Source organism: Hemiscyllium ocellatum, chromosome 19 (genome assembly GCF_020745735.1).
Source record: "Hemiscyllium ocellatum isolate sHemOce1 chromosome 19, sHemOce1.pat.X.cur, whole genome shotgun sequence".
Taxonomy (NCBI): Eukaryota; Metazoa; Chordata; class Chondrichthyes; order Orectolobiformes; family Hemiscylliidae; genus Hemiscyllium; species Hemiscyllium ocellatum.
Window position 1 is genome coordinate 53,513,533 of NC_083419.1, and position 27,959 is coordinate 53,541,491.

Here is a 27,959-nt window from a genome sequence, read left to right on the forward strand (position 1 = left end):
ATTTACTCCTTACCCCCTTCCCTCCACCCTATCTTCTGCATAAAAATCATCATTTACCTGGACCACAGTTCTAAGGAAGGGTCACTGCACCCAAACGTTAACTCTGACTTCTCTCTACAGATGCTGCCAGACCTGCTGAGCCTTTCCAGCAGTCTCTACTTTGGTTCTATAGGAATCTGATTTGTCAACAAGTACATTGGAAGTGACTTGTACAGGCAGCCTAGTTGTCCCTTATGCTCATTCTTTGTGAAGCAATAATTTTAGATGTTAAACAAAATGATCTTCACATTTATTAACAACGTTCTATCACATGGCTCCCTGTAGGTAACAATTTATAAAGCAGTTTATCAGTTAGAAGTTTGGGAGAAGATTTGTAGCTCGGGTGCTCGTTGTTGTGGTTCTGTTCGCCGAGCTGGGAATTTGTATTGCAGATGTTTCGTCCCCTGTCTAGGTGACATCCTCAGTGCTTGGGAGCCTCCTGTGAAGTGCTTCTGTGATCTTTCCTCCGGCATTTGTAGTGGTTTGAATCTGCCGCTTCCGGTTGTCAGTTCCAGCTGTCCGTTGTAGTGGCTGGTATATTGGATCCAGGTTGATGTGCTTATTGATTGAATCTGTGGATGAGTGCCATGCCTTTAGGAATTCCCTGGCTGTTCTCTGTTTGGCTTGTCCTACAATAGTCCACAGATTCAATCAATAAGCACATCAACCTGGACCCAATATACCGACCACTGCAACGGACAGCTGGAACTGACAACCGGAAGCAGCAGAGACAAACCACTATAAATGCCGGAGGAAAGATCACAGAAGTGCTTCACAGGAGGTTCCCAAGCACTGAGGATGTCACCTAGACAGGGGACGAAACGTCTGCAACACAAATTCCCAGCTCGGCGAACAGAACCACAACAGTTTATCAGTTGAAATCATTGACTGAATGTTTGAAATGCCAGCTATTTTGATCCACTTTAAAATATATTTTGAACATGGAAAAAATTGAAGTCATTAGTTAAATTCCTTTTCTGAGCCATTTTAGTCAGTGCAATTCGTTAAAAAAAACTCTCATTTAGGAGGTCCACTCTCATAATTAGCATTCTTTTAACTTTTCATTGTAGCGACTCAATTAATATTGAGTGACTTGGTAAGCACTTAACTGTAAGAGGCATCACAGATTATTCTGATAATAGGCTTTCCTAATGACCAAGCATGGGCCTTTAGCCACTGAACAGAGGCAGAGACGTTGCACCCTTTGAGAAATATGACCAATGTTAATACCTAAACTTGAGTATAGAACTGAAAGGAAAGTTTGATTTAAAAAAAGGGAACTGCAACCCATTTCTGTGCTTTGATTCATGTGGTGCAGTCAGACAAATATAGAATTTACTTGACTTCTGGCTTCCAAATTAACATCTATTCTCCAAACATAATTACACCAGTCTTGATAAAACTAATTGCATGAATGAGATGTACAGCATCAAAACAGGCTCTCTTAAAGAAAAATAAAGCCCAAATCTGTTCAATCTTTCTCAATAGCTGTAACCTCTCAGATCCAGTACAATTCTTGAGATTTTTCTAGTGTTTCCATATTGATTTTAAAAGGTTAAAACTCACAAAACCAGGTTATAGTCCAACAGGCTTATTTGGAAGTACTGCTCCTTCAGCAGGTGATTGTGGAGTATAAGATCATAGGACACAGAATTTATTTTGTATAAATTCTGTATCCTAGGTCTTATACTCCACAACCACTTAATGAAAGAGCAACACTCTGAAAGCTAGTGCTTCCAAATAAAGCTGTTGGACTATAACCTGATGTGTGATTTTTAAACTTTGTACACCCCTGTCCAATACCAACATTTCCAAATCATTGATTTTAAGAGAGAGAGACTGGAATTATGAAATGCGCATGGCATTTTCAAGCTGAACATCACATTGCCACTTTTGAAGTCTTCTTTGGAAGTCATTTGAAGTCGTGGTCGGGTTTCCGAAAATAATGACTTGAAGCAAAATAACTTTAAGTGAAGCAAGGTGTCCCATAGGAATCAATGAACCAGTTAGGTTCCTGCAGATAAAATCAAAAGGAACTCAGCAGGTATGGGTGCACATGTGGAGAAACCACAGACGTCATTGGACTCAATGTTATGTCTCAATGTTATGTTATGTTTTGAGCTTCTCCAACATTTCGTTTTTATCTCAGATTTTCAAAGCTTTGTACGCTACTATTTTAGATTCCTGTGGGTCATCAACGTACAAGTTGAAATACTGCACCATACATGTGCGCTGGGCATTCTTAGCTAAACTAAATTCAAAATTAAGAACAAGTTTCTAAATATTGTAGAAGTACCATATTAATCGAAGGGAAAGCATTGCAGTTCACATGATGGGCAGCACGGTGGCACAGTGGTTAGCACAGTTCAATTCCCGGCCTCGGGCGACTGACTGTGTGGAGTTTGCACATTCTCCCCGTGTCTGCATGGGTTTCCTCCCACAGTCCAAAAATGTGCAGGTTAGGTGAATTGGCCATGCTAAATTGCCCGTAGTGTTAGGTGAAGGGGTAAATGTAGGGGAATGGTTCTGGGTGGGTTGCTCTTCGGAGAGTCGGTGTGGACTTATTAGGCTGAAGGGCCTGTTTCCTTACTGTAATTAATCTAAGCTAAAATGGCTATTTTTGGAATGTCAGTGTGCAGCCTTTCTACTGAGGCAACATATTCAAAATACAAAGTGGGCAGTATTTATTAGACTGGAAACTAGTGACGACAGTTGACCAAATAATATTAAAGCTCCACTTCAACAGTGAAAATGGAAAGCAAGGGTTAATAGTTGATGATGTGCTGTTTTCATCTCTTTCTCTGGAAGTGCTCTACTTCAAGCCTGAATTTTTAAATTAGAAATCCAGGAGCAGGAAAATGAGAAATCTCCATTATTCCCCAAGTGATCTTCAGAGCCCACCCCTCTCCAGTACACAATGGTGCAAAATGTCAGGATAGGTGCATGAATTGGAAAGACCATGACTGTAGCCGTGGCAGCAAATTCACAATTGCCAACACTCACCTCATGCCCCACCCACTTTCACTCCTCACCACTAATCATTTGCCTAAGTTCCAACCTTGTTTTCAGTCCCATCACAGTAGAGAGCAGTCTCTCCTCTTGATCCTACTTCGCTCTCCTCCCCGGGATGAGAACAAATGGACTGTACCAGGAATGGCCTGAAGAGACCATTGTGAAGTCCCATTGCACGTTGCAAAGAATCAATAGGAGGTTGCAGATAGACACTGACATGCAATGACGCACAATTCCAATGACCACAATGCATGTAAATTATGTTAACATAAAACAGCAATACAAAACTGAAAAAGGCCCCAAAAATTAACCAATGCTATGTATAACGGGGATGAAACAGTGCAACCTAAAACAAGGCCTTAATGTACCTGGAAAAACAGATCCCATAGTTTCATTAGTATTTTTTATTACTTACAAGAGATGGCATTTATTTCCATAGTAACAGATGTTTCATCTCCACGTTCATTTGTTCTTCTCTCCCATTCAGCTTATTTTAAAGTTTAGGTGATGCTTTAGTTTATCGTATCAAAGTGAACGGCCTCACAATTATCAATGTTAAAAATATTTGACCCATTCTGTGGAATTTATTCGCGCAAAACGCTGTGAAGGTCCAATCTTTGACAGTGATAGAAAAGTTCTTGATTGATAAGGGGATCAAGAGTTAGAGGGCAGACAGGAGGACAGGGTTGAGAAACACATCAGTAAAGATTGAATGGCAGAACAAACTCAAGGGGTGAATGGCCTAATTGATTAGACTTACAGTGTGGAAACAGGCCCTTCGGCCCAACAAGTCCACACCGACCCGCCGAAGCGCAACCCACCCATACCCCTACATTTACCCCTTACTAACACTACGGGCAATTTAGCATGGCCAATTCACCTGACCCGCACATCTTTGGACTGTGGGAGGAAACCGGAGCACCCGGAGGAAACCCACGCAGACACGGGGAGAACGTGCAAACTCCACACAGTCAGTCGCCTGAGTCGGGAATTGAACCCGGGTCTACAAGCGCTGTGAGGCAGCAGTGCTAACCACTGTGCCACCGTGCCGCCCACCATTCTGTTGCTTTATCTTATGTTTCTTTGGCCATTTTTCCTTGGTGTTAGAGCTACTTCCCCGTAGTTTGGAGTCATCAACAAATTTTGGTTATGAGGTTTTGCTCTTTTTTTCATCTAGAAGTGCTCTTGCGCACAACTGAATATTGATTTTTAACCATCACACCAAATTAGTGACTTTTTTTCTATGTATTAACCAACACCAATAAATCATCCATGTTTCCAATTGGATATTTCACATGCAAAACTCATTAAGGGCAATGCAAACCATCAAAAGTGGGGAGAGAAAGGATCAGGGGTAGGGAAGGGAGGCAAATCAAAATGGAGTTGGAGGGGGCAAATTTCAGTTTCTGTTCTAAGTTAATTAACCTCTATCAGTTGAGAGTTGTGGATTCTATAATCCACCTCAGCAGGAGAATAAATGGGTCAAGATTTCCTTTCTGAATGTCAATCCAGGAACCACTGCAGAAAATTCCAATATCGCAGGCTCAAGTTCAATACCCAAGGCCCACTGATGGGTGATGTCTAAGTTGGTGTTGCCCTTTAAGGCCGACCATAAAAACACCCAGCAGAACAGAATACCTTCTGAAGAGTGGCAAAAAGACTTGAGACAGCCAAAGATCCAGGTGAACAGCCAAATCACTAAGTTTCACCCATACCTCGTAGTAGCTTTGAATTGCATTCCAAAATGCTTCATCTGCAATAATCGGTGTTTCACCATTCAAGAAGGCCTGAAATCGGTCTTTAACTGTCTGGAGCTGTTGCTTGTTCAACTGCAACAAAACAAAAAGGAACAAGTTTATTACAATACTTGTCAACTGTTTTTAAAAGTATTTCTGTTCAGACGTGCCAATTATCTAGAAATCTCTCTTAAAAGGCATCATTTTTTCTTTTTTTGAATTGCAAACTGGTGGAAATATTCTGTTGCAGCTCATCACAAGAAATGTAAAATATTCTATTTTTCATTGCATTTGCACCTCTCCGTTCTGAAGAGGCTCACTGCTGCTGGCATATGGTTTTTATTGCTACGGGTTGCCATCTGGCATTTCACACAAGTGTTCAATTCTTGCACGCTTGACCCTTCAGTTATTACTTGCTCCTTGTTCCTGTCCAGTTAGCATCACTGATCTGCTCAGTCTGCCTCTAAGCCAAGCCACAGTGCTTACTTCTGTGAAGCCCTCTGCTTTCAAAAGGTTGAACATAACACTCTGCAATCTTATTCTCAAGTTTCCAGTTGCTCTTCTGTTCCATGTCCAAATGTTATCACTTCCCTCTGAAGTGCTTTGGGATGTGAAGGGAAGGCCAAAAAAACGTGTTTTGGTGGGAGGATGATATGAGCTGGTAAATATGTCTCCTAACTGTGCAGTTCCTTGCACATAATTTTATTGGTCAATTATGAAGTAATGCTGCAACTCAAGAATTAGTGGACTTCAATCTGACATAAAACAATAGCACTAGAGGTTCATCAACAGATAAAGAATGCATGCTCAAACAAAACATTAATATACCTTTACAAAAGCAGGTTTTGTTTAAATAACTTAGCACTGAAGGCAAGCAAGAGTAACCACAACACTAAATGGTTTAAATTTCCAAGCATTGCAAGTGGCCACCAGTTTTACCCAGCATATGCAAAAGATGGTCCAACTGGCAAATTGGCCATGTAACCTGATATGTGTCATTGCAACAGTCAGTCAGTCAGGTTTCTCCAAGATGTAGAAGAGGCTGAAACAAGCTGACTTGGTGGCAGACGGGCAGAGATTTCCAGCGAGCCAACAGATACTCAAGTGATGCGACAATCTTGGCTGCAAACAGCAGAGAGTCGACCATTTTGTCTGCCTCATGTGTTTCTTTGGCAGAAGCTTTTTTAATATTTTAGACAAAGCTGGAACAGGAGCAAGTTAAAATTAAGATTGCTTTTCCCCTCCAAAGTCAATACAGCACGCTATTATTTGATGCACTCCTTTCCCTTTTAACTTCTGTCCTGCATAGGATCCCTACAGTGTGGAAACAGGCCATTTTGGCCCAACACCAACCCTCCGAAGAGTATCCCACCCAGACCCATTCCCCTACCCTACTACTCTGCATTGCCCCTAATTAATGCACCTAACCTACATATCCCTGAATGCTATGGGCAATTTAGCATGGCCAATTCACCTTAACCTGCATATGCTTGGATTGTGGGCAGAAACCCGAGCACCCAGAGAACACCCACGCAGACATGGGGAGAATGTGCAAACTCCACACAGACAGTTGTCCAAGCCTGGAATTCAGCCTGGAGTCCTACACTCACTCTCTGGAGGTCAAACAATAATTGACTTTGAATCCCGGAACTATATACTGAAACAATTCAATAAGCTCAGCTTTCAGTCATGTTACAAAGACAAGCATTTTAAGTGCAGGCTAATTGGAAGAATATTAAGCTAAGAGTGTAGCTTTGCCTCCTCCAGACTTTCCATTGCAAGTGAAGAGGTAACTGTAATAGCATTCATAACCAGTTAACATTATGAGCTTTGGGGGTTTTCTTTGTCCAGAGTTGACTAGAGGCAGCTCTTGGTGTCTTTTGCTGGAATATCTACATAATGCAGGGGGCCCAGAAGATTCGGAAAATATGATCAGCCTCAGCTATTTTATGAGTTGTCCAGAAAACCAGCAAGTTGTCTATTTTTAAAAGAAGTTAAACATGGAAAACCAAAACAAAGTAGAGTTTTGCTATTTATATATGCGATTTGTGCACCTGTATGGCACTGTATGGTAGCATCCTGATATCCAGTCACATTTGGAAAAGTAATATAGAAACGGTTAGGTTAAATATACCAAGGTCTAGCTTCGCTTCCACAATCTTCGTAGTCACATGAGACAACGATAATGGAGGTACTGAAGATTCATAGCAATCAATCTTTCAGTTAGTCTATGACATATGATCAAAACCCAAGTGATAAAACAACCTTGAGAACAATTGACCTAAAATAAAAATCAATCATACAGCATATTCTAAAACAGTTTTTGAACTAAATAACAGAGGCAAGGCAAGTGAAATACCTCTACATTTATATTCAGTGGAAAGTTCACCTTGCAATCCAAGTTCAACATTATGCCGTGACCTCCTCCCTGCTCCAGCTCATGCGCTATATGAACAGAAAACCTGATTACAATCAAAAGGAGAGCAAGTTTCGTTTCTAAAGGACTTGGCAAATGCCGTTAGAATGAATTTCGATCAATGCATCCTCACGAAGTAAGCAACTAAGACTTATAATATTATTTTTGCCAATGTTTGATTGGGGAGTTGGCAGATGTAATACACAGGTTGACAAAAAAAGTTGCTTAAACATATAACCCATGTCAGTAAGCAACAGTCATGCTGAGCTTATAGTTCCTTTGTTCATCGTAATTACACTGTGGTGTAATAAATAATACTATGCTCTACTAGATAGGAAATCTAGCTTTATGTTTAAGTAATATAGTATGCTAGTCACCTGTAATAGAAGTTAACCTTATCTCAAGTGCAAAGGATTTGTAAACGCAGGATTGCTATGGCAACCATTTGTTTAAAACATACCCATCAAACATGGAAAACAGATACACATCATGGAAATAAAGTTGCATATAAATGTTCTGTCACTGATTCTATACCTAAAAATATGATGACATTTTGAATTTAACTTTGTTCTCCTTTGCAAACATTGTCATAATAAGTTGATCTTGAAAGCATATTAAAAATGAAATAACTGGAATATTAGGTTCAGTATTCAATTAAATTACTACAAATTTTATCAAGATTGAACTTCAAACTTCAATTAAAATTACATAAAGAACATTGTTGCATTGACCTATAAAGAATCTGCTCCGATGGCTATTTTATGAAAATGCAGTCATTAGCTGCATTTTTCAGTCTCCGTTAGATTTTCTGTTGTTTAAGAAAAACTGGCTTAATGAAGTCTTTTGTGTGTTAGCATTCACCCCCTAGGATTTATTTCAGCAAAGAACTACTTCGTGAATAAATTTCCTTTTCCAAAATCGTTCACCTAACTGCACTTTCTGTCAGACCACAGATGGTGATTGCCTACAGCAAAACTGTGCTTCAGTCCCATTGACAATGTCAGATCTCCCAAACCACACCTGAATATCTGAAAATGGAGCGAACAGTTGGAAAGTAAAAGCAAAATGAAACAAATTCACTTCAAAAACTTTCACCACATTAACTGTGATGCAGTGCAGGAATTGAACTGGCCAGAGAATCGAATTTCTTTGTTCTCAGCCTTTCTCAAATAAACTGACTGAAGTGTGAAATTAAGATGAACCTCTCAGCATGAAACAGATAGTGCAGGTAAAATGGACACATTGGTGCTTAGGCAGACCTTAAATACTGTCCAAATTGGCTGAGCCCAAGGCCTCTGATGTTCTGCCAGAATTCTTTATCCACAAGGTTGATAAAGAAAGGGGACACATGTGACAGTAAATTACTGAAGAAAATGAGTAAATATGAACTTTTTTTTAAAAAAAAAGGTATCTTCTGGTTTTAAAAACAGAAATGATTGGGTACTGAGGGTTTGGGAGTACCTTCAAGGAACAATATGGCCTGTCAATACAGGAGAAAGTGGATACTGCAGATGCTGGCTATTAGGTTCAAAATTAGAGTAGTGCTGGAAAAGCACAGCAGGTCAGGCAGCATCCGAGGAGCAGGAAAAATCGACGTTTCAGGCAAAAGCCTGACCTGCTGTGCTTTTCCAGCACTACTTTAATCTTGACTGTCAATATAGGAGCTGGATCCATCCCTCACAAGGAGGTTAACAGGTTGAACATTATGGAATACTGTTGCTTCAAGGAGATTGGTATGACAGTCATGAAGGAGAAATCTGACCAACAGTCTGAGGGGGAATGGGTTCAATTATAAAGGAATTGGCAACTTCAAAGACTGTGTATTAGAGACGTATTTGAGCATTCTAATATCAGGCATTTTTCAAGCATTTATTTGATGGTTTTAGAGTAAGGTAGTAGCTTTGTCATCTTTGTGTTATTGTTTTATTTTCTCTTCCTTCTCAATCTGTTAAATCCATAACTATTTTCTGCAAATATTTTAAGTAAATCTCATTATGTGTTAGAACCTTTCAAGTGAGTCAACAATTTATCCTCTTGTAATTCAAGGGTCGAAATGAACTGTGTGGGTTTCCTCCGGGTGCTCCGGTTTCCTCCACAGTCTAAAAATGCGCAGTTTAGGTGAATTGGCCATGCTAAATTGCCTATAGTGTGAGGTGAAGGGGTATATGTAGGGGGATGGGTCTGGGTGGGTTGATGTTTGTAGGGTCGGTGTGGACTTGTTGGGCCGAAGGGCCTGTTTCCACACTGTAAGTAATCTAATCTAATCTAAACTTCAGCCTGAGTGAACGATTTATATTAAACAAAAACACAAGGCTTTTGGAACTGGGACAGAAAACTTTATTCTATTTTTGGGAGCTAGGAGATAATGGGGATTCACTATGATTCACTAGAAGATGTATTAAAAGTGAGAGTTAACAATCACAACAGAAATTTTGAATTGTTGCCCTATTCCCACAACCAACCACAAGGAGCTCTGGTGATTGGTCCTCGTGAGTAGCTGTAAAAGGTGATCAGTCTTTCCACAGGTTTTTCTCCCCCCATGGGGGGAATCAGTTGGACCCAAGCCCAGATCCATTGCTTGGAGGCTTCAGTGTCGACAGTGGAGGAGGCCGGAGCCAGGACCCCAGCACTGCCTGGAGGAGAGTCAAAGAGGGGAGCAGGAGATACCAGACCAGCTCAGACACAGCAGCTGCGGGAGTGGTGGCGACATGCAGAGTTGGGCCTGTAATCTAGGCCCTGGAGCCCATTAGAAACTCCAATTAATGTCCAGCAACAAACGGAGTAGCAGCAGAGGGTACGAGAAGAGGGAAAGATGAACTCCATTGCAGCAAAATCTTTCATTGTGTTCCAGCATTTCAAGATGGTGCCGGAGCATGACAACAATTTGCAGTTTGCACACAAGAAAGTGCTTTTCACTGCATTTTTATATACGTGTGAAAATAAATCTAATTCTAATTCTAAACTAAGGCTGGTCCTGTGTGAGGAGGCAGCACAAGGTAAGGGCTGCCAGTATTACCAGGGCTGCGGACACTGGGCAGCTCAGAGCAGGATGAGTGGGAAGAGGGAAGAGCGCGGGAGCCGGAACAGTCGAGCTGAAGAGCACGTCAGAGATTTCTGGTGAAAAGTTAAAACTTGGGAGTTGTAAACAAAAGAAAGCAGAATCAGAACTGAAATAATAAACTGCAAAGAGGCAAAGGCACCTGTCGTGATCCCAGTGAACCAAGACCTGAACAAAAACTCAGTAGCTCATTTCCTCTTTGCTCTACATTATTGCACTACTCCCAGAGACCAACAGAGAAGTGGTAAGATATTGTGCAGATCCGAAATGTTTCGTTTCCACCAGGCATTATTTATCTGCAAAAATAAAAATTCAGAATTACAAAGAAGCATGAAGGAGAGAAAGTAAAATTTATCCTAAATTACTGCCCAGGATCACAACACAAAAGTTGCTCAGGTAAAGGACAATGAGGTAGAAATTTTGAATCAGCACAGGAAGCAGTTTAGTCACAAGCATCAGACATTGAAAATTGGGTTTTAGTGAAAAAGGAAAAAGTATTTCCATGGTAGATTTTTGGGCAGGGGAGTAAAAGGAGATCATATTCCTTCTTTAATGTCGTATACAAGTCATTTAATGTTCATGCACTGTCTCTTTAAAAAGCTTCTATAAATATTCAAGTACCATTGCTTTGACTCGGATCATCTTTCTCAATTATTGTCACCCTTTTGTGCAAGACTGCAACAAATATTTCCTTTAGCTATAAAGCTTAATTTCTTCAGTTTGTTCTGATTGTCCTTAAAAACAAACAAGAAACTCACTTGAAAACATACCTTAAGTATGAAAAACAGGCTGAATTTCAGGCCCTCCTTAAAGACAGGAACAATGTTGAAAGTGTGCAGACGTTACAAGACCAGTCAGCTTGCTGAATCACTGGCCTGGGCATTTTGGTTGCTGCAGGGTCAGGGTTGGGGTTGGGGTCAGCAAAGGCTGCCCAGCCCAATATGGCGGACAGGCAATTAGGCTTAAGAGTCTTACTCATCAGGGATTGAGCCCCCAGATAGGGAAATTCCAGTTGGTTTAAAGTTTCATGATCTAATGGAAGTGGTTGGGGATCAGGTCATTTGCCTGGAAACCGGTTCCCATGAAGCTGGATGCCAGCATTCTAAACAAAAGTCTATATGGCTTTCCCACCTGTCTAGGTGAAAGTACAGCCAAATGCTACACTAAAGAGGGCCTCCTCCACTCCCACAAGTGGGTGACTGAGCTGCTCCCTTAATGTTTAAGGTAACAGTTTTAAGAAGTGGCAAAGGATGTACCTTCCAGTTGAAATGCCCACTCAGTTACTGAAACTGCTTTGCAGTTGTACCCTCCTCTGAGGCATACTGGTCCTCCAGCTTCAAAATGTTACTCTCTACCATTTATTGGACAGTCAACCTGCCCTCATCTCAATTCAGGGAGCTGTCTGGCTACAGTTTCCTGTTCACGAGGCAAAAAATTGAGCCCAAAAATAAAAGTGACGCAATTTACTAGTTATGTGCCATTTTAACAATTTTATTCACTGTGTAGGAAGATTGCTGACTTGGTTATTGGGATAAACTGATTAATTTCATTGTTACAATTGTGAGGTTCTGGCTATTCTAACACTATCATGCTGACAACCTTATGGCTCTAGTAAACTAAAGGTTCAGGGCAGTGCTTCTGAGATAGCTGCTCAAATCACAAACTGACTACAAAAAACCTTATGGCATCAAGTCAAACTTGAGTATAGAGAACACTGCACTCACTCAGGTGTTGACTGTCACTTAGAAATTGAAAATTATAAGGACACAACTGCGTTCTGGCAGGGACTTCAAAGTCCTACTTCAAGAATTTCTCAGTAGTGTCAACAATAACTGCCAGACCCCTGCAGGAAATACCTGGGAGACTGACACTGCAGCAGGTAGAAAGGGAACCAACAACATAGCATATGGCGTCTCCTTAACTCAGGAAGGATATTTGTGCCAAAGCAGGAATGCAACAAAGCCATGTTTCCAGGATGGCAGGATTGTCTTCTGGAGAGAGACTGGGTAAATTTGGCCTGTACTCTCCAAGGATCAAAGTGAGGTGATCTCAGCGAATTCTATGGCACATTAAAGGGATAGATGGAATAGGTATTGGTATGATGTCTCCTCTGAATGGGGAGTCTAGAACCATAATTTAAAAATAAGAGGGGGGAGGGAGAAATTGCCATTTAGAATGGAGATGAGGAGATTTTCTTTATTAGAGGGTTATGAATCTTTCAAATTCTCGACACCAGGGGGCTATGGAGCTCAGCCATTGAGAATATTTAGACATTCGATAAATTTGGATTACCAATGGCATCCAGGGCAATAGGAATAGTGTGGATGAAAAGGACTGATGTGTTCAATCAGCCAATGAAATATTAAATGGAGGGGCTGACTCAATGGAATGTATGGCCTATCTTGCTCCTTAATTCCTAACCATTTCCAGCTGTTTAACAATAACCTTCTCTTCATCAGAAGTGGTGACAGTTGCTGATGATTAAACGATGTTCTGTGCAATTTATGTGCCTCTGATACTGAAGCAGTCCATAACCATATCAGAAAGACCTGGATCAGCTGTACAATCACTGACTACAGGTTACAGGCTAAGAACTCTGCAATGAGTAACTTGTCTCCCGACTCCCCAAATCCTGTCCACCATCTACAAGGGTCAAATCATGAGTGTTATGGATTACTCTCCACTTGTCCAGATTAGTGAAGAAAAGCTGATTGGCACCCTAACCATGAACTTCAGCATTCACTCTCCTCACCACTGACACACATTCCAAACCCATTACCCACATCCAATGAAAAGAACAAAGACAGCAAAGGTATGGTCATTCCACTAGCTGTGGGCAGCACAGTGGCACAGTGGTTAGCACTGCTGCCTCACAGCGCCAGAGACCTTGGTTCAATTCCCGCCTCAGGCGACTGACTGTGTGGAGTTTGGACATTCTCTCCGTGTCTGCATGGGTTTCCTCCGGGTGCTCCAGTTTCCTCCCACAGTCCAAAAAATGTGCAGATCTGGTGAATTGGCCATGCTAAATTGCCCGTAGTGTTAGGGGCAGGCGTAAATGGAGGGGAATGGGTCTGGATGGGTTGCGCTTCGGCGGGTCGGTGTGGACTTGTTGGGTCGAAGGGCCTGTTTCCACACTGTAAGTAATCTAATCTTAAGTAAGTTCCCCCTCCAAGTGATGCACCAACATGACTTGGAACGATGTTACCACTTCTGAAGTGCCACTCTATTAAAAACCTGAACTCCTTTAGCACTATGGGTTTACCTTCATGCCGGACAACAGCATTTCAAGAAGGTGACTCAATGATATCTTCTCAAAAGGAAATTAGGAATTAGCAGATGCTGCTCTTGCCAAAAACGCTCATATTCTGTGCACAGTTTGAAAGAAAAGTTCAAAACCTCTGGACATGATTATAGAGAAAATTGACTTGAGTGATTGGAGAATGATATTAACATGCATGAAAGCTGGTTCAATACACTGCATGAATTTGGACTCGAAACATTTGAGAGGACTATTTGCTTTATCATCTTGGTTATACTGGAAGATGATAGCCGTTAGCAAACGTACACCACCCTTTGATCCTTTGATTGGCTTTAATCAAAGCAAGACCGATCAAAAAGAATAAAAACAGTATGATTAAAGTATCTTACTGTGATCTCTATGACAACAATCTGGAGACATCTTGTAAGTGAAATAATTCCGCAGTATAAGCCAAAGAGTCATCAGTGATGCCATCAATGAATTCTATTATTTTACTGGATTTTAATTTGTAATAAGAGAGAGTTTTGTACAAGTTTTAACAGCAGCACAGCTTGATTAAAGAAATCAAATATACTTTGCTTCTTTGTTTGGCAAATTTCTTTTTAAAATATTACTTGAAAGCAGCAAGAAACTGTGTGACAGATTGATCATGTTTGGCTTCATCTTTTTCCAGAAGGAAGCTAACCATTTTCAGAGAAAGCAGATTTTAGTTTTTCTGTTACTGGATTCACTCTGTTTAAATCCTCACAAAATTTTTTTTTAAGCAATTTATGATAGTTATTTCTAAATGACTTAATCTAAAAAGCGACTTCAGCAAGCTATGGAGCACTTTCTGTGGCATTTGTTGGAGCAGGTGATTCAACTGTACTCGGAATTTAAGACCTTACCTTCACCATTCAGTGGGTATCAATTCTCCCGTCCTGATAAAAACGGGACTGAGATTGTCACTACTACCATGTTGGTTTTAACATATACAATGTCATTTGTCTCCTTCTAAGACATTGCTTAGTGATGACGGGGGACATCAGAAAGAAACATTGATGAAACTAAACATGTAGGAGTAGTCAATGTTAAAGAGAAGTTCTAGTCTATTACGATGCATCAAGGAAAGATGTTCTGGTCAAACAAAAATTAAAAACAAGAAGTCCAATCACTCCAACAATACTAGTCCAGCTGAAATCTATTTCGGGGTTAGGGACAATAAGACCATCGTATTATTGCACAAAGTGAACTTTCTCTGAAATTGGAATAGTTTTAAAATACTATAATCATCTCAGACTATGTCGTCGAAAAATGTACTAGAAGAGGCCAGGTAAAATAAACAAAAAATTACTTGTCAATATGATGTTGTGATTACCAGCTAAAGTTCCTCCAGCGGTCACAACAGCAATATAAACGGTGTACAAAATTGGCTGAGGGTAAGCAATTGAAGGTATAAAATAGGAACAGGGAAACTACACCAGAACATGAAAATTTCTTTAGGTGATTATGCGATAATTGTAACCTTTTAAAGTTAGTGAAAGGATAGGTAAGTCCATCCATGAATGGCATAAATCAGTTGAGCAAGGTTCACCAAATATGCAGCTTTAGCCTGACTGCATACAGGAGTGTACTAACTTGGTATTAATGTACATTCTAGTGAAAGTTAAAAAGGTTTAAGTGAGAATTGATAACTCTCCACTGGAGATGTATGCGTCCATATGCCTATAGAAAGCCAAATTAACTTGCAGCTTATTGCATGAGAGGAAGAGGGACATCAGGTCTGACAAGTGCCTGTTATGAATCATTAGTGGTTCATCCTCTCCTATGGTCAACCAAACAGCCCCTGAGAACCAACATAGAACACAGAACATAGAACAATACAGCACAGAACAGGTCCTTCGGCCCACGATGTTGTGCCGAACATTTGTCCTAGTTTAAGCACCTATCCATGTACCTATCCAATTGCCGCTTAAAGGTCACCAATGATTCTGACTCTGCCACTCCAACAGGCAGCGAATTCCAGGCCCCCACCACTCTCTGGGTAAAGAACCTACCCCTGACATCCCCCTTATACCTTCCACCCTTCACCTTAAATTTATGTCCCCCTGTAACACTCTGTTGTACCCAGGGAAAAAGTCTCTGACTGTCACTCTATCTATTCCCCTGATCATCTTATAAATCTCTATCAAGTCACCCCTCATACTTCGCCGTTCCAATGAGAAAAGGCCTAGCACTCTCAACCTATCCTCGTATGACCTATTCTCCATTCCAGGCAACAGCCTGGTAAATCTTATCTGCACCCTCTCCAAAGCTTCCACATCTTTCCTAAAGTGAGGTGACCAGAACTGCACACTGTACTCCAAATGTGGCCTTACCAAGGTCCTGTACAGCTGCAACATCACCTCACAACTCTTGAATTCAATCCCTCTGCTAATGAATGCTAATACACCATAGGTCTTCTTACAAGCTCTATCCACCTGAGTGGCAACTTTCAAAGAGCTACGAACATAGACCCCAAGATCCCTCTGCTCCTCCACCTTACTAAGAACCCTACCGTTAACCCTGTATTCCGCATTCTTATTTGTCCTTCCAAAATGGACAACCTCACACTTGACAGGGTTGAATTCCATCTGCCACTCCTCAGCCCAACTCTGCATCATATCTAAGTCCCTTTGCAGCTGACAACAGCCCTCCTCACTATCCACAACTCCACCAATCTTCATATCGTCTGCAAATTTACTGACCCACCCTTCGACTCCCTCTTTCAAGTCATTAATAAAAATTACAAACAGCAGAGGACCCAGAACTGATCCCTGCGGAACTCCACTTGTAACTAGGCTCCAGGCTGAATATTTACCATCTACCACCACTCTCTGACTTCAGCCGGTTAGCCAGTTCTCTATCCAACTGGCCAAATTTCCCACTATCCCATGCCTCCTGACTTTCCGCATAAGTCTACCATGGGGACCTTATCAAATGCCTTACTAAAATCCATGTGCACTACATCCACTGCTGTACCCTCATGGGATAGATGTTTTGAGTAATGTCCTGTTACCAATCGTTAGCTGATTCCACAACACACAACAGAAGCAGCAATCTGAATACCAGTGAGCATCACTGGATTTGCACGACAAAGGGCAGAAACACCAGATTATTAAACTACTGCATGCCTAACCCTAACCCTATTGCAGTTGGGCTAAAGTTGCGGGCATCCTCATGAGACAGGGTGTAGAAGTGACTACTGCAGCTTTCAAGTCCATCCTCAAGGCATTTGATGCGTATTTCAACTGAAAATAGACCTTGTAAATGAGTGAGTGTGATTTGACGAAAGTTCTCAGTGGCTAGGGAAATCCATAGAATAGCTAATCACTGACCTTTTTAGCACATGAGCCATGGTGGATGGGGAAGCATTAAACAACAAACTCATTCACAGAAAGGCAATGGTAGGCAGCTGTGATGAGAAGCCAATTTGACTGCGGAATAAGCAATTCAGTACATGACACAGGCTTCAGAACTGGGTTATTATCTGAGGAAACACTGAGGCTTTGGCTCAACTGGTGAGTTGGGTAAGCCAAAATATGGTAATGTCACCCTCCTTGCCATATATATATATTTTTTAAGAAGAACGAACTAGTACAGCAGCCATTTCAAACGCTCACATGGTGCATCAAAGCAATACCACAGGTCCATAAGTGCTCAACAATACAGAAAGACTGCAGATTTAAACATCATCACTACAAAAGCAACGGAAAAGAAAAATCCCAGAAAGAAAAATGAAGAAAGTTCTCAAAATTCAGAAAGATCAATAAATAAGCAAGGAACAGCCAGAAAAGGAAAACTACTTTCTTGAATGGAGTCAAGGAAGGCACTTAGAGGTTCTTGACAGGCAAATTAGAAGTGAAGAGATAAAGATTAAACTAGAAACCAGGGCAGTAGTTTCAGCTCTGACCTGCTGGGATCTCCAGCATTGTTGTTTTCAGCAGTTTCAGTTTTAGTCAACGAGTTCACATCTTAGCTCAATGAACATTTTGGGCACAGATCCTCAAGTATAAGGTCAGTTCACATCCACACTAAACCAGAAAGGGTGAGAGATCAACAAGATTTTCCATGTCTTAAAGAACAATACAACGTCTCCTTCAAGTAGGAATGCACACACTCAATTAGGTCTTTGGAAAGCAAGGATGCAGTATCACAGGGCAATAATGGAACTGCATTTCATCAATAATTCCGACAGTTCTTACAAAGTCCATGAAGCTCGAGGAGGAATATCACTTAATCTTATTCAAGATGCCATGCCAGTACGTTTGCGTCCTCCCAGGAGGGTTCCACATTCATTGCTGAATTTAAAGCCTGGCTCAACAGCATACTGCAGAGTGGTAATATCACCTATCACAGAGCCTACTAGATGGTTTCGACAAGTCCCCAAGCCAAATGATATGCTCAGGCTACACACAGACATCATATTCAATTGCATAAGGCTATACATAGGGAAAACCACCAAAGTTTTTCAGTGGATGGCAGTCTGGTAAAACTAGAGCATACTCATCATGAAGTTAGATGCTTATAGATGCTTTTTTGCAAACACCCCGAGACTGCAAGTCAAGGTTATTATTCATCTTCATTGCACCTTTTGAGCAATTTTGCCTTAACAACTTAGCCTTTGGCATATCAGCCCCAGAAATATTTCAATGTGCAATCATTCATTTTTCAGAAGGGCAAAATTGGATTAATCTATCATGATATATTCATACAAAGCATTATAAAGCAAGAGCACAAATCAGTGTTTTGAAGTTCAGAAAGCATTACAGAATGCAGGCTTCATTTTGAATAAAATGTATAAATTTGCCTGGACTGAAATTAGATTCTTGAGCCATTTCACCAGAGAAGAATCATCAGAACATGAGCAGGCTGTCCAATCCATCGAACCATTCAATTAAATCATGGCTGGCCATCCATCTCAATGCTATTTTTCCTTGACGCCATTAGTCTACAGAAATCTATTGATTTATATCTTAAACTTATCAAAAATTGAGCTTCAACAGACCTCTGGGGTAGAAAATTACAAAGCTTCACCATCTTTCAATCAAAGAAATTCTCTCTCATATCCATCTTTAATGGCCTACCACTTATTCTGGGGCTAGACTCAGGGAAACTAGGCAGCTAGGGAAACATCTTGTCCATACCCACCTTTGTAAGTTTCAATTAAGCCATCTCTCATTCTTAAACTCTAGAGAATACAGATCCAGGTTTCTCAACCTTCCTGCATAAGACAATTCCACCATCCCAGGGATTAATTTGATAAATTTCTGGTGCACTCCCTCTACGTTAAGTAAAGTCTTCCTTCGATGTGGAGACTACAACTGTACACAGTTCTCCAGATAAAATCTGATAGCTATTCTATACAAACTGCAGTAGGACATCGTCACTTCTACTTACTCAAAGCCTGTTGTGATAAAGGCCAACATTCCAATTGCATTCCTAACTGTTTTCTGCAACTGCATGCTAACTTTTAGAGACTCATGAAGAAAGACACCAAATTCCTTTGATATCAGTGCTCTCACCAATCAAAAAAATACTCAACCTATGGGTAACTTCACACTTAGTTATATTGTGTCCTATCAGTCACGTCCTTGTCCATTTTGCTAGCAAGTTTAAGTCATGAAACTTCCCTGCATCTTTCCTACAACGTACATTCCCAACTGGTTTTGTGGCATTAACAAATTCTGAAATTACATCCCAGTCATTCAACAGTCAACCAGGGTCAGTGTAACAATAGCTAAAAGCTAGTCTATTTCACATTCAGCATCAACTGGAACATATTCTGCAACCAGAGGGAAAGAGAGAGAGAAATGTTTTAGCAGTAAAGTGGGAATGGGAATGTTTCTCGGACTACCTGATGGGATTGAACCGAGACAGGACACAGATCATTGTTACACTTTGTTGCCATGGAGACAGTCAAAATGCTATTATGTATCCAGAGATTCAGACTCAGATTTACGTCTTATAAAGGCTACATGCCTGAATTTTTCCTGGTAATAGTCTGTGCATTCTCTTGATGAAGATTTAACACTTATGGAGGTAAAGAAATGTCAGTCATAGACTGTTTACCAGCCTTTGCAACGTAGTTGCAGGAAATTTGAGAAGCATAAAAAGCAGCTTTATGAACTCATCAGGAAGTTTCACCTAGATGGTTCACACAATGAACAAAGGAAACATTTGGCGATAGGAAGTGACCTTCTAGGTTTCAATCTCATGCTGTAATACCAAAACTAATGAGCGAATAATTCATAAAATCCGCAAAGGCCACTTGGCGAGCTCGACATGGACTATTCCCTTCGGCTGTAAGGTGACCAGTCACTTCAAAGATTTCATATCATTTTGTCATAATTAATAGCCAGACACCAACAAAACTCTTAGCTTCTACTTTTCCAAACAACGGTTGGGACTAGACCAAACCCACTTCCAAGGTAAAGGATACTTGATCAGGGTAGGTTACTGTACAGGTGGAAATAAACTTCTAAACTCCACACCTGTGCAACTGTGGCAGTAATCAAAGCACTAAAGAAAAGGTTTTCCACTCAAGGGTACTGAGGCGAGATTGCTTCAGATAACAGTCCCCAGTTTGTGAAAAAATACTTGCATTGATTCACAGTAGAATCAACTAGATATCAATCACATCACTCTTCCTTCACCCACAGGGCAATGGAGAATAGGAGAAAATGCATCAAGCCATGAAGTTGTTGGCAATCAAAACAGTGACTGGAATTTGGCCTCAGTGAATCACTGATCAACACCCTAAAAGAATTACTTAAGAGCAGGTGTTAAAAGCTGAAGGTCCACTTCCACAACAAAACTTTAGATAAAATGTTACCTCTCAAGACCATATGGGAGACAGAATGATTGAGAAGAGACGAGCTAACAAAAGAATTGGTAGAATTGGCTTGCTAGGACCATTCCAACCACATTTGTGGTCTGAAGTCACACAATTCAGATCAGATAAGGGTGAGAGATTTCCTTTCCTTAAAAGGAAATTTGTGAACTACTTGGGTTTTTATGACAATTAGCAAGATTGTCATTCAGTCAGCTTTCCATTTTCATTTATATTTACATTTCACCGTTTGCCGTGCCCAAAGCGTTAGTCTCGGTCTTTGCAAAACTAGTCGAGTGCATTATCACTATGTCTCCATCTGCACTAAACATTCAGAGTATATGAAGGACAGGTCTCAAAACATACTCAGTTGCTCTACTCTAGAAGTACAATACTCTTCAATGGAGTCCAGCTATACACATTCTAGTGAGTTCTATTTCAACCATCCTCACACTGTAAAAACCCTCTTAACCTTTGCTGACTTGTCTTGAGATAGTCATAGTTATGGAGATGTGCAGACCATACGGTGCAACTCCTTCATACTGATCATATACTTGAGGCTAATCTAGTCCCATTTGCCAGCACCTGGCCAATATCCCTCTAAACCCTTGTTTTTTTTTTCACTTTTTAAAAATAAACTTGTTCAAACATGTCAATTCACACTTCCATGTGAAATGGGACATGAATCTGGATCTTCTGACTCAGAAGCAGGGACACTACCACTGCACCAGAACAATTAACTTTCATTAGTTCACAACACCCATTTGCACTGGACTAGGTACTCAGCATCTCATTAGACAGTAACAGTTACTGAAGAACAGCATTGCATGAAATAGTTAATGTGCCTCAGGAGAACTAGGAAAGTGTTAAACCAAAAAAGGAACAATTGTTCCATAGAAGAGTTGACTGTGGATTGAAGAAAGATAGAGTTAAACACATTGGTACTGGTCAGATGGAAGGATATTAAAATAAAATAGAATCCTTTGAACTTGTAATAAAATTAAGACAACAGAGTGAGGGAGAAATAATTTATCTAAGAAATATCCACAACATGGATAAAAGGCAAGAGTTGGAGAGTATTTTAAGTCCACAATTTCTTGATAATGTAGTATACTGTAGCTTCGTACAAGAGACTATAATTTCCTTTGTATCTATATGTAAAGGATCCTCAACGACCGCTCCACATTTTCATTCTAATGATACCAATGGAAGGAGCTTCAATATGAGAGTAGTAGTATGGATGCCAAGTGTAATGTGAAGCCATTTTTTTGAAGCTCATTATGATTTCTTTCTCAAATATTTCATTAGTTCACAAGATCAGTGTCACTGGCAAGGCCAACAGTTATTAAAGAGCATCCATAATTGTCCTTAAGATGGTGGTCAGCTGCCTTTTGAATCATTGCAGTCTATGGAAAAGTACTCAGTTCCAGAATTCCTGACCCACTGCCAATAAAGGCATTTTTAAGTTAGGATGGGTCACCTGCAATTGATGAATATCCCATGATTCTGCTGGTTCTGTCCTTCTAAATAGTAATAGTTATAGGTTTGGACAGTGTTGTTGAAAAAGTGTTGGCAAGTTGCTGCATTAAATGTTACAGATGGTATGCACACTGCAACTGTAGTATGTGGGTGGTGCAGGAGGCGGAAGCGAATGCTCAAGGTGGTGGACAGTGTTTTAATCAGACTAGCTTGCTTTGTCCTGGGTAGTGTTGAACTTCTTGAATGTTATTGGAACTGCACTCCTGCAAGCAAGTTTTCCCCTGTAAAACATCATACAACAAACTCATGCCCTGGGGTTAGTGAGGAGGCTTGAGGGAGTCAGGAAATACATCAGTTGCCACAAAACAGCCAGCCTGCCACAGCACATTCACTAATATCATTAACAATTTTCCCTGAGCTGTTCCAAAATAAATATGTGGGATTTTAATTTACATTTAGAAATTTCTGCAAAAACCAAACTATACACTGAGCCAGACAGATGGTCATCCAATTCCTAGCATCATCACACTTCCTTTACACCATGTAGAGAACAGACAACAAGACAGTTGAAAGCTGTTTGACTCCCAATACCAGAGCAAGGTCACCGAAAGGGCATATCAAAATGCAAAAACAAAATGCTGGAAATCCAAAATAGAAGCTAGAAATAGTCAGCAGGCCAAGAAGCAGCCGGAGATACAGGAACACATTTAACAATTCAGTTCTAGAAATCCTCATTGACCTGCGTCAACTGTATATTTCGACATGGATGTTGCCTGACCTGCTGAGTCTTTCTAGCAGTTTTGTTTCCATTGTACATCACATTGTACAAAGCGACATTGGAGTTTGACTTCAAAGGGAGTCACGCAGCCTTTATGTGCAGACTGTACAATAATCATTTAACATTTTACTCCGCTGGTTGGTAGCTTCCATAATCCTACCCATAGCACATGGGTCTGAAAGAGAAAATATTGAGGTATGCATTAGACACCACACACCACATGGACAAAACAGCTTAGGCCATCAAACAAACGAAAACTTACACCAGGTCCTCTTCAAAGTCTCTGTTGTTACAGAAGGGGGCAAGTTCTGAAAGGGATATTACTGACAGTATTAAAGATTGAGCTGACAACATCTTATTGACTCAGGCAGTGGATCAAATCTGGATTGCAAAGGTGCTAGGAGGTCTCCCTTAAATTCAGTACTAATGTTTATCATAACAATGCACAAAACTTGCCCCCCCTCCCCCCCCCCACCCCCGTCCTCACCTTCCATCCCACCAACCTCCACATATATCGCATCATCCTCCGCCACTTATGCCACCTATATGCGGACGCCACCACCAGAGACATATGTCCCTTCCCAGCCCTATCAGCATTCAGGAGAGACCATTCCCGCCGCTACTCGTTCGTCAGGTCCAAGCTCCCCACCAGCCCACACCCCATTCCCCACACCTTTCTTTTCCCCTGTAAAACCTGTGCCCACACCACTCCTCTCACCTCCATCCAAGGCCCCAAAGGATCTTTTCTACATCCAATAGAAATTTACCTGTACCTCCACCAATGTCATCTACTGTATCCGTTGCAACTGATATGGTCTCCTCTACATTGGGGAGACAGGACACCTACTGGTGGATCATTTCAGAGAACATCTCTGGGACACCCGCACACACCCATGGCTGAACACTCAACTCCCCCTCTGACTCAATCAAGGACATGCAGGTCCTGGGCTTCCTCCATTGCCAAACCCTTACCACCCGATGCCTGGAGGAAGAACACCTCATATTCCACTTTGGGACCCTGCAACCACAGAGGATCAATGTGGATTTCACCAGTTTCTCATTTCCCCTCCCCCCATATTATCCCAGTCCCAAGCCACCAACTCCGCAACGCCCTCAGGACCCGTCCATCACCTTTCCCATCCATCCGCTCTACCCTTCTCTCCGACCTATCACCTTCTCCCTCACTTTTATCTATCTATTGCATTCTCAGCTACCTTCCCCCCAACCCCACCCGTCCCATTTTTCTCTCAGCTCCCCGGCCCACAAGTCTCATTCCTGATGACGGGCTTATGCCCTAAACATCGATTCTCCTGCTCCTCAGATGCTGCCTGACTTGCTATGCTTTTCCAGCACCACACCCTAGACTCTGATCTCCAGCATCTGCAGTCCTCACTTTCTCCTACATCCTGAGAGTAACCTACAGCATTCTGAGATGACATACCAATAAAACACCACCCATCCATGTCAGGGCAGTGGAAAGTAAATGTCAGCTCTGAATTCTGTAAGGGACAAGAAATATTGTCAGTGTAAACATGTTGAAGTATATGTGAATGCCACGACGAAAGGCAAAGTTTAACATTCATGAGTAGAGGTGCAATTATCATTTCTTTCTTTTGTTTGCAGTGCTCTTATTTTTTTTTCTTTCTTTACCCCCACACTACCGCCGAACTGTGGTGGTGCTTATATTTTCCCCAGCACCCATGTTGTGTGTGTGTGTGTGTGTGTGTGTGTGTGTGTGCAGGTGTGAGACACAGTGAAAGGTGACAGGTGTACAAATCTTTATTCAATTTCCACCACCAGGAAGAAAGGAAACACCCAAGTGGCCAGTGACAAGCAGTGCCCTTCACATCAAAGGGCAAGACTGTGTGAAGGGGAGGGCAGGGGTTAAATCAAAGTAGATTTGGAGGGGGAAATAATGCACTCCACTCCCTGTGGTGCCCACCTCTCCTTGAACAGTTCGACGGTGTTGGTAGATACAGCTTGCTCCGTCTCCAGCGACATCGGACTCGAACATAACTGTGGAAGAGGGGCAGGCAATCGGCCATTACGACCCCTTCCACAGCCCAGCATCTGGACCTGTTTATGGCCAATTTGGCAGTCCCAGGAGCAGACCCATGGGCAAGTCTCCCGACTTGCCCCCTCCTTTGACCTTAAATGAATTGGAGATAAATGGGTTAGAGGATATGTTCTAATTTTGTAAAATAGTTTTTTGTGATTTTTGACATTTGGGCTACCATGAATGCCCACAAACCTATCAACACACTTAAACAGCGACTGATGAACCTAAAGGACTCTGTACAAACAACCAGCAAAATGAATGTCATTTACAAAACACCATGCAAGGACTGCAACAAACACTACATTGAACAACCAGGCAGAAAACTAGCCACCAGGATACACGAACACCAACTAGCCACCAAAAGACATGACCTACTATCACTAGTAACCTTACATACAGACAAAGGAGGACACCACTTCAACTGGCACAACATATCCATCCTAGGATAGGTTAAGCAGAGACATGCACGTGAATTCCTACAGGTCTGGCATTCTAACTGGAGCTCCATCAATAAACACATCAGTTTGGACCCCATTTACTATCCTCTGAGAAAGAGAACTGGAAATGATATCACCCACCTGAAGAGATCAAAACACACAAACAGAAAGCGGGTCACAACACCAGCACTTCACCAGAGGCTCACTGATGTTACCCAGTATGGTGATGAAACGTCTGAAAACAAACCTTTCAGCTCAGCGAGCAAATCTGTAAAATAGCCTTTCTTTGAGTCGAGCATCAGCTTAAATCTGAATCTGATTTAATTGTTGAATATCTCCAAGATCAAGGCTTTGTCGCCAATATAATGTTCATTTAATTAGTACAGCTTGTGTTCTAATATATCAGCAATTCAGCTTCTGAAATGGCTTTATTTTATTGCAGTTGCCAGTCAATATGATTGCAAATGAAATGTTAGTAGAATCTAGTACATACATCCTGTTGAAAGCAATTGATACATCCTGCATATCAAAAGAACCTTGCGTCAATAAAAAGGGGCCCAGAGCTACTAGCATTGACACAATATAGAATTCAAAACAAGTCATAATACAATTGAAGATCTCAAACGGAGCCCTCTGATTGAAACAGACCTCAAAAGCTACCATATAAATGTTGTCTTCATAACAATCAACACCATGAAAAGAGACACAAAGTACTGAGCCCGTAAGTGCTGCATTATATTTTAGTCTTAAATAACTTGTTCTTCATGGATACAAATAGTATCATTCACACAAGATTGATTATTATTTTCATCCTGTGATCACTTCTTTGTATCCCTCAAGATATTGCCTCATTCCTTTCAAATGACACTTCCTTCTGTGTTCACCCTGAAAAGACAACTTCATTTTGCAATTGTACTTTCATGCTCGCAGTCACAAAACCTCTATTCTTCACCATATTTCTGCTGCCAATGATTTACTTACTCCATCCTGACATTCACCCAGTAGAGCCTCCACCTTCCAGCTCAAACCAGGAACATCAAGCTGTGACAGCACCTGCAGTGCACCATTCTGCTTTGGGCCTCAAGACAGCTCTGCAGTCTATGATAACATTGACCAGATGATCCTTCCCAAGTACCTCTCTTTCAACATCCAGAAACAACCTCTTGATGGTACCATTACCTATTGTAGCCACAGCATCTCCTCCCAGTCAGTCTAGAATCCCACAAAGATCCATAGTTGGTTCCTTTCTCTCCCATATTTGCATGTAGCCCTCTTGGGTGAAATTTCTGGAATACAGAGGAACAGCTTCCATCCCTACACTGACGCCATCAGTTTCACATTCCCTTTATTGTCTGTACTGTCAAATGCCCCAGCACCCGTAACCTCAACAGATAATTACAGATGTCCTCAGCAGGCTTGGCACAATCTGTCAGAAGGGAAAGGGATACAACGGTTCACATCGGAGAGTTTGCTCACCTTGGTCAGATGCCTGAAATATTAATAAAACCTTTTTCTTTCCATCAATACTGTGTTTTTCAGCATCTTGTATTTTAATTTCATACTTCAGGCATCTGCAGTACTTTGTTCTTGTATCCAACATCTGTCCTGCTGGCGCATCTAATTATTGAAAAGTATGAAGCAGTTTCACCCTTGGCTTTAGTATAAATGCCATCTCCTCAGCACCACCTTTTGTCCTGCTCCATGTCATATCAAGGGCAGAATCCACTCATTAACAACCTCAGCATTCTATTCAAGCCGGAGCTGAGTATCTGTCCTCCTGTCTCTCTGTCAGGAAAGCTACCTGCTTAAATCGCAAACATTCTTTACCCTCACCACCACTGCTGCTAAAGCCTGCACCTATACCACTGCTGTCCCTAAAGCCTGCTCAACTGAACAGGCTCCCACTTCTGCCATATACCTAACTCCCTTACACTACAGCACAACCAAAGCTATCCAACATGACATCCTATTTGCCATCCATGCTAATGATTATTGGCTCTTGTCCACCAATGCTTCAAATTTAAAATGATCCTCCCTATGTTTCCAATGCTCTATGGTTTACTCTATCCCATCTCCAACATCCACTGACTTCACAAACCCTTAAACTCCCACTTGCTTCCATTCATTACTGTTGGGTCTGTGCTTTGAACTCAGTACTAATGGCTGACATAAAATGATTGCAAATTCACATTTCCAAATCCAGTAGCTGGTTGATAAAGTGAACCAATTTCTGATTTGTTCCTGCTTTGTTTAATCTGCTCCTAATTACCAACATTGCAGGAACGACAGCTAATCACAGGCCCGGCAGAACACAACTTCATAAAGATGGACTAATCCTCATCCTTGCCTGTCTAATTATGATCTCTGTCTCCTCCACACAGGAGCAGTCAGCATGGAAGCTATTACCAAGTCCCACAATCACTTTGTTTGCAGTTATTCAGCTTCACAGTTTCAAAGCTTTGTGGCATTGATCTTCCCTTGATCTGTCAAGGCCAGGACAGACATGGACAAATACTGAGAGAAGCAAAATGGAATTCCATTTTAAAATCTGCATGCTGCTCATTGTGTGGGGTGTAAGGCAATAAAGGTTAATGCCTGAAGAGAACAAACATTACTGCCAGCAGGTCAAAAACAAAAATGAATAATTAAGTGTCTCTGAACTGTTTGAAACATAGGTTGGAAATGAACTTCATTTCATTGTCAATAATTCTCATCACTCTTAAAAAACTGACTGAGCAATGCCAATTAAAATAAAAGAGCATTCGACACAATTTAACACACCAACTGGTCACAGAACGGGAGATTAAATGCTTCCTAATCAGTTAAATCGTTGTTA

The 27,959-nt window shown here is 41.2% G+C and overlaps 1 protein-coding gene across 4 annotated transcripts in view; it reads right to left on the bottom strand.

Annotated features, from left to right (window-relative positions):
- The window catches only part of cadps2 (Ca++-dependent secretion activator 2), a 727,075-nt gene that overhangs the window by 545,622 nt on the left and 153,494 nt on the right, over positions 1 to 27,959 (bottom strand). For all 4 annotated transcript variants that reach the window (XM_060839929.1, XM_060839928.1, XM_060839926.1 and 1 more), the window contains exon 2: positions 4,767 to 4,880. In XM_060839929.1, the coding sequence (XP_060695912.1) occupies positions 4,767 to 4,880 (114 nt within the window). The remainder of the gene's footprint in view (positions 1 to 4,766; positions 4,881 to 27,959) is intronic.